This window comes from Girardinichthys multiradiatus, chromosome 14 (genome assembly GCF_021462225.1).
Source record: "Girardinichthys multiradiatus isolate DD_20200921_A chromosome 14, DD_fGirMul_XY1, whole genome shotgun sequence".
In the NCBI taxonomy this organism is placed as follows: Eukaryota; Metazoa; Chordata; class Actinopteri; order Cyprinodontiformes; family Goodeidae; genus Girardinichthys; species Girardinichthys multiradiatus.
Window position 1 is genome coordinate 34,198,212 of NC_061807.1, and position 12,809 is coordinate 34,211,020.

Below are 12,809 nucleotides of genomic sequence, written 5' to 3' on the forward strand. Positions count from 1 at the left end.
TGAGCCAGCGGCTCGAAACGAGGCAGCGTAGCGACCCGCTATGCTGAAATGTGTTGGCAAAGAACCCTGCCGATGAGGCTCAGGCCCACTGCGCTCTAGAAAGCTGTGTTGTAGAAGACTTTAGACGTTTGTAAGAGAACATTATGTCATTTTAATTATCCAGGATAATCTCCTTTTCAAGAGAGATCTGGGCAGTAAGTCAACAAACACACCACACAGGCCACGGATAAATACAAGGATTTCATTCATCACAGTAGAAGCCATGAGACCAAAGGTAATTCTGGAAGAGCTGCAGAGATCCAAAGCTCGGGTGGGAGAATCTGTTCACACAACAGCTGTTAGTCATGCACTCCATAAACAAACATGGAAGATGATGATCTGGTCAAATGAGAGAAAAATTTATCTTTTTATCTACATGCGAAAACTACATGTCACTAAAAACTGGAAAAAACTCTACTTACCATCACCTTAGTGGTGGCAGCATCGTGCTGTGGAGATGCTTTTCTTCAGTAGGGTCAGAGCAGATGGTCAGTCATTGGATAAAGCCCTGAAGGAATAACTGATGGATGCTTTAAAAGACCTAAAAACGGAGGTGATGTTTCTTCCAGCAGGACAACAACCTTAAACAGACAATGGAATGGTTTCAATTAAAGCATACTTATGTGTTACAGTGGCCCAGTCAAAGTCCAGATCTAAATTCAGTTGATTATCTGTATTAAGAGTTGGAAATAAATTGATGTCCTGAGAGATGTCCCCTCTAATCTGATTGGGCTTGAGTTATTTTTTTTAAAGAAGACTGGGCAGAAATCTTGGTCTCTAGATGCGCAAAGCTTATAAAGACATTCCCCCATAGGACTTGCAGGTGTAATTGCAGCGAAAGGTAATCCTACAAAATATAATATTAATGCACGCCCCATTTTTCAAACTGGTAAACTTGTAAAAATTTTGAAATGGATGTTTCATTTTCTTTCCACTTCCCAGTTATACACTGCTTTGTGTTCTGTCAAATATAATTGCAAATAAATACATTGATGGTTGTGGTTGTATCGTAACAAAATGAGAAAATCATCAAGGGTATGAATACTTTTGCAAGGCACTGTGGTCATTTTACAGCTTCTGTCAATGCATCAATATTTTATAAACCTTTGCACAAATCTAGGCAAATAAAACCAACCTTCTCCTTACTAACTGGCCCTCTAATCAGCTTTAAGCACTCTGTCCCTCTGACCCCTCCATTAGGTGAGTTATTACTTCCCCCTAAAGACCCTGTGGCGTTCATTCTTCGCTGCCCTGGTGGCAGCTTTCACCCTGCGCTCCATCAACCCGTTCGGAAACAGCCGCCTCGTGCTGTTTTACGTGGAGTTTCACGCCCCGTGGCACCTGGTGGAGCTGGCTCCTTTCATCCTGCTGGGGATATTCGGAGGCCTCTGGGGGGCGCTGTTCATCAAGGCAAACATCGCATGGTGCAGGACACGTAAGTAGTATCAGCCAAACTGTTAGAACCTTTTACTTTGTGTGTGTGTGTATTACTAAGCCTGTCTCCGTGTCTGGCAGGGAAAACCACTCGGCTCGGCCACTACCCCATCATAGAGGTGCTGGTGGTCACTGCGGTGACCGCCCTGATGGCCTTCCCAAACAGTTACACCAGAATGAGTGGAGCAGAGCTCATCTCTGAGCTCTTCAATGACTGCTCCCTGTTGGACTCGTCTCAGCTCTGTGGCTACAAACAGGTCAGCAGATGACTCCTTATTTCAGTGCAGGGTCAGTTTCAGTGTGTGAAGTTGGAGTCAGTGTTTGACAGAGGGGTTTGTGTGAGAATACAGCAAGTTATTATAGACTTAAAGTCAAGTTTGTAATTTTTCTCCTATTTTTTTGTCATTTTATGCATCGTCCTGGTGGCTGCCCCTCCCACACACCCTTGCAGCCATCCAACACATCAGAAACAAGTGTAGATAACAGCCTCGCTGACCGGCCTGCAGGAGAAGGCCTCTACACCGCCCTGTGGCAGCTGGCCCTGGCCCTGATCTTTAAGATGCTGATCACTGTGATTACTTTTGGCATGAAGGTCAGTTCAGGATACACTTGAGCACACAGTTTCTGTGCCTGAGAGCCATGTCGTAAACATTTTCGTCATCATTTGTACTTAGCTGCCTGTTAAATTGTCATCCCTCCTCTTTGAACTCGCCATCAATTGTTTCCAATGTTTTGTCCTGCGGACTCCGTGGGATAACTAAGCATGTGAAGAGACCACAGCAAGAACTGTCTTTAATATATCTGCAGCCACATTTAAACACGTTTCTTGCTTTCATTGATGATTAATGTTTTTCAGCAGAAATGAAGTGTCGGAAACTCGAGTTGCTTTGCTGTGATCAGTCACGTCACCTGTTTATAAAACAGTTCAAAGTGTAAATGTTCCCATCAAACCCAGCTGTTTTTTTCATGTCTGAATGCTCCACACTTTGGATAAATCAGTTGTGGACCACTTCTCTTTTACTTTTTAACCCTCTGTTCTTTTTTTCTTTTTACATTTTGATCCCCATTAGTTGTGTGGAAAACTGCATTTTTAAATGTCCTCTGACTCCTTTCCATGTCCATCCAGGTTCCCTCTGGCCTCTTTATCCCGAGTATGGCTGTGGGAGCCATAGCTGGCAGACTGCTGGGTGTGGGCATGGAGCAGCTGGCTTACTACAACCACGACTGGCTCATCTTTAGAGGATGGTGCTCCCCAGGAGCAGACTGCATCACACCAGGACTTTACGCAATGGTCGGAGCTGCTGCTTGTTTAGGTGATTCATAGAAGTCTGTTTTTTTTTTTTTTTTGCTTGTTTTTTGTTTTTTTTTGCTGATTCAGATCAATTCCGTTTATTTATAAAGCTCCAGTTCACAATAATGTCATCTCACAGTACTTTAAAAGATAAACAGATCCAGTTCATATCCAGAAATATATAATCAGATCAAACCAATGCTGTGCAACCTTACAGACAGTTTCTAATTTAGTTTATAATGCTGATTGGACACCCAGTCTAAATATGTGGAAAGTCAGTCAGTCAGTCATTTTCTATATCGCTTATTCCATAGTGGGTCGCGGGGGAGCTGGTGCCTATCTCCAGCAGTCTATGGGCAAGAGGCGGGGTTCACCCTGGACAGGTCGCCAGTCCATCGCTGAAAGTGTGTATCTGGTGGGAGACACACCTTTAGGAGATCTGGGCTGTGAGGAAAAACCAAACCAAAGACACAAATGTCATGTTAGAGTGTTTCCTCTGAGTGCCCAGAAGCAGCTTGGAGTTGATGAGAAGCAGGCAGCTGTTTGGTCATTCGATAAGGAAGTCTTGTGGTGTCTCTGTGTGGAGGTATTCTGAGAATGAAAAGCTCGAACATGACAAACTGGTTAAGATTATGTGTCCCGTCCTTCTTGGAAATGTAAAAAAAAAGTAGCTATGAGGTAGATATGGGTAGAACAAATGCGGCTGCAAATATTTGAGCTGAATATTTGATTACAAGGTGGGAAACTGGACGATATACAGTGTATGTTCATCATTTCCATGGACATAAGACTCTGTCCTGGGAGTGGAGTTGTGGTATAGCTTTGAGGATACATTGAGAATGTATTTCTGTCTTAAAAAAACATGTTTGATTTATTAAATACAGGGCTTACTAATTCTAATTTGTGGAAATAGTAGCTTTTCTCATGCATAAAGGGTAGGTAAAAAACCTTTTTATCATGGTTTGACTTTGCTTGTACAGCATCCTTATAATAAATCTTATGCCTGAAATAAAAGACACTGTACTGAAATTTCTAAAGTATCCAGTCAGCTCTGCTCCGATTAGTTTTTTTTCCTTGTGTGATTAGCCTATGTTTTTCTTATCTTTCACAGCCTCCTTGTCCTCCTCAGCAAAGTGTTGCATGTTCATGAGTCACAGGTTCTCTAATAACCAGTCAGCTCAGCTTCTGCTCATTTTTATTTCTTGTGCGTCACATGGTTAGTTGTATTTAGGTTTTCACTTAAGTTATCTTATCAAGCTAAAAACTAAAGAAACATAACACAGTTTGAGTTTATTTGCACAGAAGCAGCATTAAGTTTGCAGCAGTTTTTAAAGGCTGTATTACAATCAATGCTATGTTTATAAACACTGGATTAATCGGATTGTCTTACTGGCCAATGTTAAAGGAAATTGAAAATGTTTTGACATTTCTTGAGTAAACATCAGGAGGCAGTTCAGACAGCACTATCTGTTCCATCCTTGACATCTGAAAAACAGCTTATTTTCATTCCTCAAAAAAACTCACCATAAATCTCCCACCCAGCTGTCGTCAGCTGCTGGTTTAGACGGATGAGGCTGCAGAGCGGTGCAGTGACATTTTTCTGGCTAAACCACTGCCAAACAAGATGTTATTGAATTCAGACTGAACCCCATATATCTCAACGCAACTGACGAATCGTTTTTTTCTGGGGACATAGCCACGATTTTGTGTGCCGTCTGTTTTTCTGAAGCTGCAACAATCCGGCGACTGGCGTCTGAGAAATTGTTTCTGTGTGGAGTCTAACCTCATGTCCTGTTTCAGGTGGGGTGACCAGAATGACGGTGTCACTCGTGGTCATTATGTTTGAGCTGACTGGCGGCTTAGAATACATCGTTCCCCTCATGGCTGCAACCATGACCAGCAAGTGGGTAGCAGACGCCTTGGGAAGAGAGGGAATTTATGAGGTGAAGTGTGTGTAGACAATAACTTGTGATTTTTGAGGGTTTTTCGGACATCTATCCACTCCATTTACATTCTTTTTCATGCCAAACTCTGTGCCAATAAACCTATTCCATTTTTTCCATGTGTCTATTTTAGCTAAACCTGAAACGTTCACTCATTTGTATCTGCAGGCTCACATAAGGCTGAACGGGTACCCGTTCCTGGAGCCGAAAGAAGAGTTTGAGCACAGCAGCCTGGCCGTGGACGTGATGAGGCCGAGGAGGGGAGACCCTGCTCTGGCTGTGCTCACACAGGATGGCATGACTGTAGGAGAGGTGGAGGTATGGACACCAAAAACCTAAATGACACCATACATGGATAGAGCATGGTACCTTGTAAAAGTATTTATACCCTTTAAACTTTTTCACCTTTCATCCTGATATAACCACAAACATCAACGTGTTTCATGTGGGATTTTATGTGACAGACCAACAAAATGTATCACATTTGAAGTTTATTTTGACAATTGCATTTTCAAAAGTGCATTTTTATTCAGCTGTCTTTACACCGATACCCCTAAATAAAAACCGGCGGCCTCAGAGGTTTGTTGGAGAACATTCTTTACCAATTAGAATCATAAAAACCAAGGAACACAGCAGACAGGCGAGGGACAACGTTCTGGAGAAGTTAAAGCAGATTATAGGGCAATATCACCAGCATCTCAGAGCGTTTTTCATCCCATCATCTGAAAATAGAAAGGGTCAAATCTACAAAGACATAGCCTTCCCAGCCTGCAACATACAGCCAGAGCTACAGTGGGATGGTTTACATCCTAGGATATCCCAGTCAAAATGAAGAATGTGGGACTGTACTAAAAAATGTTCAGTATGTTCACAGACACTCTGCATCTGATCTGGTTGAGATTTTTACTTATGAAAATCATTTGTCCATTTCTCTCCACTGACAATCACCAAGTAATGCCTTGTACTTGGTGATTGTCTCATAAAATCCCAATAAAATAGCGGAAGTTGGTGTTTGTGTCCGAAGGTTGAGGAGTTCATGGGGGTGAATACTTTTACAAGGCATTCCGTATTGACAAAATCCCTGCTTTTTTATGTAACATTTTAGTTAGAGTTCTCCTAGACTGAAACTTATTTCCAGAGAATAAATCCTAACCTTCTTCATGTCATCCTAGACTATAGTAGAGAGCACTCACTACAGCGGCTTCCCTGTGGTCGTCTCGCAGGAGTCCCAAAGGCTGGTGGGATTTGTGCTCAGAAGAGACCTTCTCATATCAATAGGTCAGGACATTACCTGCAAACATTACCTTTCAAATAAATATCCAAATGTTACCATTTTATGTGATTGACGTGGCATTCTAACTCCTTTAGAAATGTTTAAACCGCGACTTCACTCCACAGTGACATTTACAGAGTTCAGCTGATCTAGCTTTAACACCTTGCTTCAAACAGTGGTAAAAATGGATCAACACTAGTATGGTGGTTGTTGTCATTAAGCCCTGAATTAATAGGCTTATGAGGACTCCTTGTATAACTCGGTGGATAAAGGTCAGGGTTACGGTCTCTGAAGCGGTTCTTTTCCTGGTTAAAAGGTAGAACCTTTAGGCTAGAAGGCCAGGAACATCTTCATATGGTTTAAAAAAATCCATTATCTGAGGTTAGAAATGCAGTTCTGTCAACTTTCTGGGTTTGTTTGAGTCTTTAGTGTTTTTACTCTCCTCTTCTCTCCCATCAGATAACGCCCGGAAGCGTCAGGACGGCATCGTCAGCGCCTCCAAGGTGGTCTTCACAGAGCACACCCCCGCTCAGCCGCCTGAAGCACCCCCTCCCCTCCGCCTCAGAGGCATCGTAGACCTGAGCCCCTTCACGGTCACGGACCACACAGCCATGGACATCACTGTGGATATTTTCAGGAAACTAGGGCTTCGCCAGTGTCTGGTCACACATAATGGGTATGGTATTCATGTGTTGTATAAGAGACACCCATGGAAAGAAAGATGCTTGAAAAGCCTTAAAATAAATGTTATTTACTACAGTATTTTTTTATTGTAGTAGCATAATCTCATGCTGAAACTCTTTTTTTTTTTTTTTTATCACTTCATCGTAATGTGAATGTTTGTGTAAGTTATTGATAACTTTGTTGAGCTCCTGACTGAGAGAACCTACAGATAAATGGACACTTGCTCAAAAGTTAAAAGGGCAATTTCATAGTTTTTTGATTGGGGTGGTCTAGATCTTAGATGGGGGGGTTTCCAATTTTTACCTGTGGTTCTTTATCTGGGTCTTAATCTGGCCAAACTACAAAAAAATAAGATTTTAAAGAATCTGTATCTAATGCAGCTTAATTCAGTCAACTTTTGAGAAGGATTCAGATGGTGGATTTGAATTATACCAGATGTCAAGAAAATACGTTCTACTGCACTGTCTAATCAGAAGCCATCTTCAGCTTTGGGTGTCTTGATTTCCAGGACCCACAAATAAAAAAAAAACAGCTTGGTAAATGTTCTGTATTAGTTTGTCTAGAAGGTTCTAAAAACTGGAAGAAAATGTGAACTTTTGGTTCTCGAAAATCTGTCGGATCCAAGGAGGATGATGAGAAGGTAAAAAGGAAAAAAGAGCTTGCTGTTCAACAGCTGCAGCAAAAGGTACATGCATCCCCTTTGGTTTGGGAGTGATGCCATGAAAAAAGCCTTTCCTGTCCTCCCATCTTTGTCGTAAATATGAACTTTAATAAGTGGAGTTTCCCAACTTGCCATGTACACAGGCATATTGAAAAACATGTTACCTAGGTCTAAATGAGGAGTGCAGGAACATCAAATCATGTCACATCTTAGAAGTATGCATGTTGCTTTTGGTGCCCGACCATGCTGAATATTCCATGTGCCAAGGGATCAAGGGTATAAAATTCAGCGTTCTGCTGAAGCAGAGAGATTTTGCCTGTGACATCACCTTGTATATTTATTTCTATATTTTAAGGATCAACCGACTGTTCAGGAATAAAAATCCAATGCCTTTCTATCGCCCCCAAGTGCTCAAATAATTATCTGACGTAGTCAGAAAGTTGGTCATGCCATCAGTTTCACTCTGAGTTTCAACCATCCTGCCTCATGCATAGGTGAGTGAATGTTTATTAGTGCAGACTGACCAATGCAACATTTGTGAGGCAGTTGTGAAACACTGTAGCAGTGGTGCAGTATACTGGCTGTGTGAGAACTGCAGATATGTCCAAAAAAACTCTGGCAGCCTGGCTTAGCTAGTCATCAAATTCTGTGTGCTACAGTCATAAATGCTTAGGAAGGTAATGTAAGCAGGGCATCTCCCTGCACTAATCAAAAGAAAGGTAGATACACAACAGTGAGATGGGTTTGTAGACTGTTTTGCAAACAAACACTAAATGTGGGTTGACCTGAAACAAAAATGAAATACACGGCAAAGTCCATTGTTAGGTATGGTGGAGGACGTATGATGCTGCAAGTCTATTTCTCTTCCTTAGAATGTGGGTTGTCATGAACCATTACAAATACCACGAGATTTTAAATGAAGATCTTAGTGGCCTCAACCAGAAAACTAATATCTAGTCGTTGTTGAGTTATGGTCCTAAACATAAGGAAACATAAAAAGACAAAATGACCTTCCATCTTCTCCCATAACCATCTTGTCCCCAAACCTGATGGGAGCCGAGTAGAAGAGAGCTTAAGAGAGGACAAAGGCCTCTGGACCACATTGAGCATTTATCTTTGCATTGTAATCTCTCTAAGACCCCTCAGCCTGTATCCTCCGACTTTGGGAAATCAAACAGAAGACTAAGTGCTGTCTTGCTGATAAAAAGTGGATTTAAGTATCAACAGCAGGGGTATTAGCTGTTGTTCACCTCGAGATTTTTGTTTAAAACGTGGGTTTTGTTTTCTCTAAACTGTTTGGCAAGAGATAATGCTGCTGCTATAAGATATTATTGAAAGATGAGATCTCATGGTTGTGCCCTTAAAACATTTTAGCCAGCAGTCAGAGTTATTTCCTTTTGTAAGAACATACGACAAGTACCTGAGTGGGGACTTTCTGAAAATCAGGACAAGTTTCTGTTTAGAGGGCCAGAAAACTGAGTCAGTCTGCTGCTTGGTTGGTTTTAAAAGTGACCTCACTTTGTGTGAAATCATTGCCACCCCAAGCTCCACTGAGGCCCACTAAGCTGAACATTTCTGCCACAGTACAGCTGTGTGTCAGACTTTATAACTGTCTTTGTTTGATATTGTTCTCATAAAATTACTGTGAAACGGACCTCAACAAAAGGTTCTCCCACTTAGAAATCACAGATTGTTTTATTCCTTTCTTCTTTCCTCCTCGCCTCATAGAAGGGAGCGCTGATGTTGAAACTCGGGTTTCAGGGAGTTTGGAAGTGGAAGTCTATGTATATTCACACGATATTTCTGCCAAACTTGCACGTACCGATGTTATGATGCATCTTGTGGTCTCCCTTTGTTACTTTCTGTCTTTGGCACATTGTATTCATTTGGAGGAGGAATGCCGCCTCCAGCGTAGGCTGCGGCAGGGAGATTTTGAAGTTCAAAGCTTTAATCTAATCTGTTTGTGTTTTAAGTGTTGGCCTGAAACTGCAGTTTCTTTCTTTGTTTTACACTTTTGAGGGGATTAAAAAGTAAGTGCTTCCTTTTTAAATTAGTTTCTAGTAGGTTTGACCTTTTTCTTTCAGGGGAAGATTAGAGAAGTAGCAAACTGGATGCTGGGGAGCATTTTAACTTCTAAAGTAGACCAAGTTCCTCAAAGGCAGAAGCAATCATTACATTTGTTGAAAGTAGGCTTTGTTGTACCACTCTGTTTAAAGCCATGAAGTTTAAAGCTTTCCATGCCTCTTTAAAGACTTTAGGTGAAGTGTGTTTGTTTGAATAGAAGTAATTGCCAGCATGAACCTTCACAACTAAGGCCCGTCTTTAACGCTGTGTACGCTTCCCTTTGGGGTTCCCTGGAGCATTTCTTCATGAACGAGCAGTTTAGTGTTCAGTCAGTGGCTCAATGCGTTGGTACTTCCTGATGGCACACGTGGCCGCTGGCAGGCCATCGACAGGCACAAGGAGACCCGCAGGATTCGCAAACGTTTGCTTTAGACACTCTGCTTTCTGGTCAACGACAAGAGGCTGAGAGTTTCATCAGAGTGGATCCACATGTGAGGGTACAGAGGAATTTGGATGAATGGAAGTCAGAGGAACATTTAAATATAAGGAAGATTGAAAGTAAGTGACTCAGTTATTAGTAGAAGTTTTGTTTTTGAAAGATGAAAGGTTGGTTCTTTATTTCCCTTATTTGCCCCGTTTAGTGGGAATAAAGGTCTATTTGTGAAATTAACTTTAAAGAAGAGCTTTTCTTTGCCCTTAAATGTCCTCATCAGATGCTTTTGTTCACAATTGTTCTGTTATTTTCTTTTTCTTTATTCTGCAAAAATATACGCGGTCAGGAATGCCTTAGTCTGTTTCTGTACCCCTAGAGCTTTGTCACGTTGCAACCACAAACCTCAGTGTATTTTATTAGGATTTTATGTGACAGACTAGAAAAAAGTAGGGCATGGTTGGGGGGTGGAAAAAAAAAAAAAAAATGTTTTCCAAATAAAAACCAGAAATATGTTAAATAGGGATGCACGATATATTGTCTTGTAACATTGGTTCTCGACCCCACAAGTAAAACCGGGCCAATTCCTGGGGGTTTGTTGGTATTTATTTGGTTATGTGACACGTATCGGTGCACCCCTAATGATAAATCGAATACAGTGCAACCAGCTGACTTCAAAGGTCACCTAATTAAATTTATGAGAAACTCAAATGCAGAACTATCCTGGGAAATCCTTGTAGGGCCCTCCCGGTGCACTATTCATCACTGTAGTAACTACAGCCACTTTAAACTTCTGACCAATCACTGATTGGTTGTTGGACAACCCAAAAAGGAAAGAAAGGTTCTGCCCAGATAATTTGTCAGGAACTCCCAAACCAGGGCTGCAAAAAAAAAAAAGAATGAACAAGTCTTTCTGTTGCAGACTATGTTCACTGTAACTCTGGAGGAGCTGTATAGATGCACAGCTCAGGTACATGACTCTATCATCAGGAAAACCACAAGATGTGCACAGATCTCTTGGACTACATGCATCGTGTCATTTGTGGTGAAAAACTAACCGCAAATCACCCTGAACCTTCCACGGCCTGAAACATGGTATTGGCAGTGTCATGCTGTGGGGATGCCTTTTTTTCAGCAAGGAAGCTGGTCAGATTTGTTTCCCTCCACTTTATGTTGGTCTCTCACATAAAATCCCCATGCAATCCACTGAGATTTGTGGCTGAAATGTCACAATTTGTAAAAGTTAAAGTAAAAGTGGTGCGAAAACCTTTGCGAGACAGTAATTTTGGTTGCATGCTAAACAGGTAAAATCAAACAATAAAATGATAAAAGCTATAAAGAATAAAACACAATGTTAAAGTTAGGATAGATAAAACAATAATGGCAAAAACCAGAATAACATAAGTGGCTCAACCTCTCAATCGCTGCCATTCAACTCCAGCAGATTTGAACCTACGTTTTAAACTCAGGTCAGGAAAATCTACAACTGTGTACTCCAAGGGTATAAGACAGGGTTGAGCTCAGTTTCCTCCTGTCCTTGAACATCCCATTTTCAGAGTCCTCGCATGTCTATGAGAAGAACAGTGGGCTATTTCTTTCTTTAAAATGCAGGTTTAAAACAGTTTTCTTCAGAGGCTGACATTAAAAAGACAGAATTAAACCAGGGTCTCATAAGAAAAGCCCAGACCTTCAGCCAGATTTTCCTTTCTATGACGAAGCCATTAAAAAAATCTGTTTAACCTCAACGTTTTGTCTCTCGTTACCAGGAGGCTGCTGGGAATCATCACTAAAAAGGATATCTTGAAGCATATGGCACAGATGGCCAACAGAGACCCTGACTCCATCCTCTTCAACTGAATTCCTCTCATCTTTGCTTCCACCTCCTCTCCACGGAGCGGGTCGGAGGACGGACACCAGCTCAGACACTCAGAATACACCTTTACCTCTTCAACTCCCCAGAAACGTCCAGCGTTCATTTGCACAAACCGGTTGTGGACAGTGGAGTTTAATTTCCTGCAATTTTGTTTTTTGTTTTGTTGTTTTGAGGCCTTGGGTCTCGAGAGGAGAGTGGGCCAATAAAGTAAAAGCTCTCTGTAACATTGACTCACCCAGAGTCGTGGGTGTGGGTAACTAGTTTCCTTTCTCCTTGTTTTCTCGCTTTTCAAGAGGAAACTCTGACGTCCGGAATCTGTGATTTAGATCTCTCCTCCATTTACCCTCCTGCCTCTCTGTTTTACCTGAGACTAGAGGGAGGTGGAAGGAGATAATCCTCCTTGATGGACACTTAAATGAGGAGACGAGGTGAAGGAAGAGAAAAATAAAAGTGGGAGAAAAGAAGATAGAGGATTGGGAATGCCCCCGAGCCTTCTCAGCAAGTCCAGACAGAGCGCTGATCTCCAGGAACAGTGGATGCACCGACAGCTTCCTCCTCCTCCTGCAAGGATTGATTAGGGAGACAGGAGTGTCAAACAGAGGATCACATACCTACACTCCAATGAAGACATTGATGACAGCCTGGGAACTGCCCAGAAATGTCTTATTGTGTCCTGGATGCTTGAGGCTGGTGACAGCCTTGGAACTAATGCAGTGTTGACCCACCACCTTCAGAATGGCACTGTAGCAGCTTCGCTCTGACCCAAAAATCCCAAACACCATGCCATGCCTTATGGGAGGGCAGCAGAAGGGCTTAAAGAATCATGACATCAATTAATTTAATGTAAAATTGTTGATCCCACTAAATTATTACAATGATTTAAATGCCTTGTGTTTGTCTTTTCTTATGTTTTATCTTTGTTTTCCTTTTAATTACCTGATTGTTTTTTTATTTGCTTCATTTTATAAATCAGATCTGAAACTTATATCCAGGCCTTAATCCAAAACATGAGAATATCCTTGTAATGTGACATAATGTGGGTGGGATGTAAATAATTCATCTTAGTAATAATTAGAAGTGAGGAAATGTGTGGCGATAATTAGCCTTTGCTTGTGTT

At 41.6% G+C, this 12,809-nt stretch overlaps 1 protein-coding gene across 3 annotated transcripts in view; it reads left to right on the plus strand.

Annotated features, from left to right (window-relative positions):
- clcn5b (chloride channel, voltage-sensitive 5b) overlaps positions 1-12,576 on the plus strand; it is a 38,835-nt gene extending 26,259 nt beyond the window's left edge. For all 3 annotated transcript variants that reach the window (XM_047386026.1, XM_047386025.1, XM_047386027.1), the window contains 9 exons: positions 1,240-1,474; positions 1,555-1,730; positions 1,925-2,065; positions 2,600-2,786; positions 4,565-4,707; positions 4,876-5,025; positions 5,880-5,985; positions 6,440-6,656; positions 11,586-12,576. In XM_047386026.1, coding sequence (XP_047241982.1) covers positions 1,240-1,474; positions 1,555-1,730; positions 1,925-2,065; positions 2,600-2,786; positions 4,565-4,707; positions 4,876-5,025; positions 5,880-5,985; positions 6,440-6,656; positions 11,586-11,676 — 1,446 coding nt within the window. In that variant the 3' untranslated portion in view covers positions 11,677-12,576. The remainder of the gene's footprint in view (positions 1-1,239; positions 1,475-1,554; positions 1,731-1,924; positions 2,066-2,599; positions 2,787-4,564; positions 4,708-4,875; positions 5,026-5,879; positions 5,986-6,439; positions 6,657-11,585) is intronic.
- Positions 12,577-12,809: the final 233 nt, after the last annotated feature.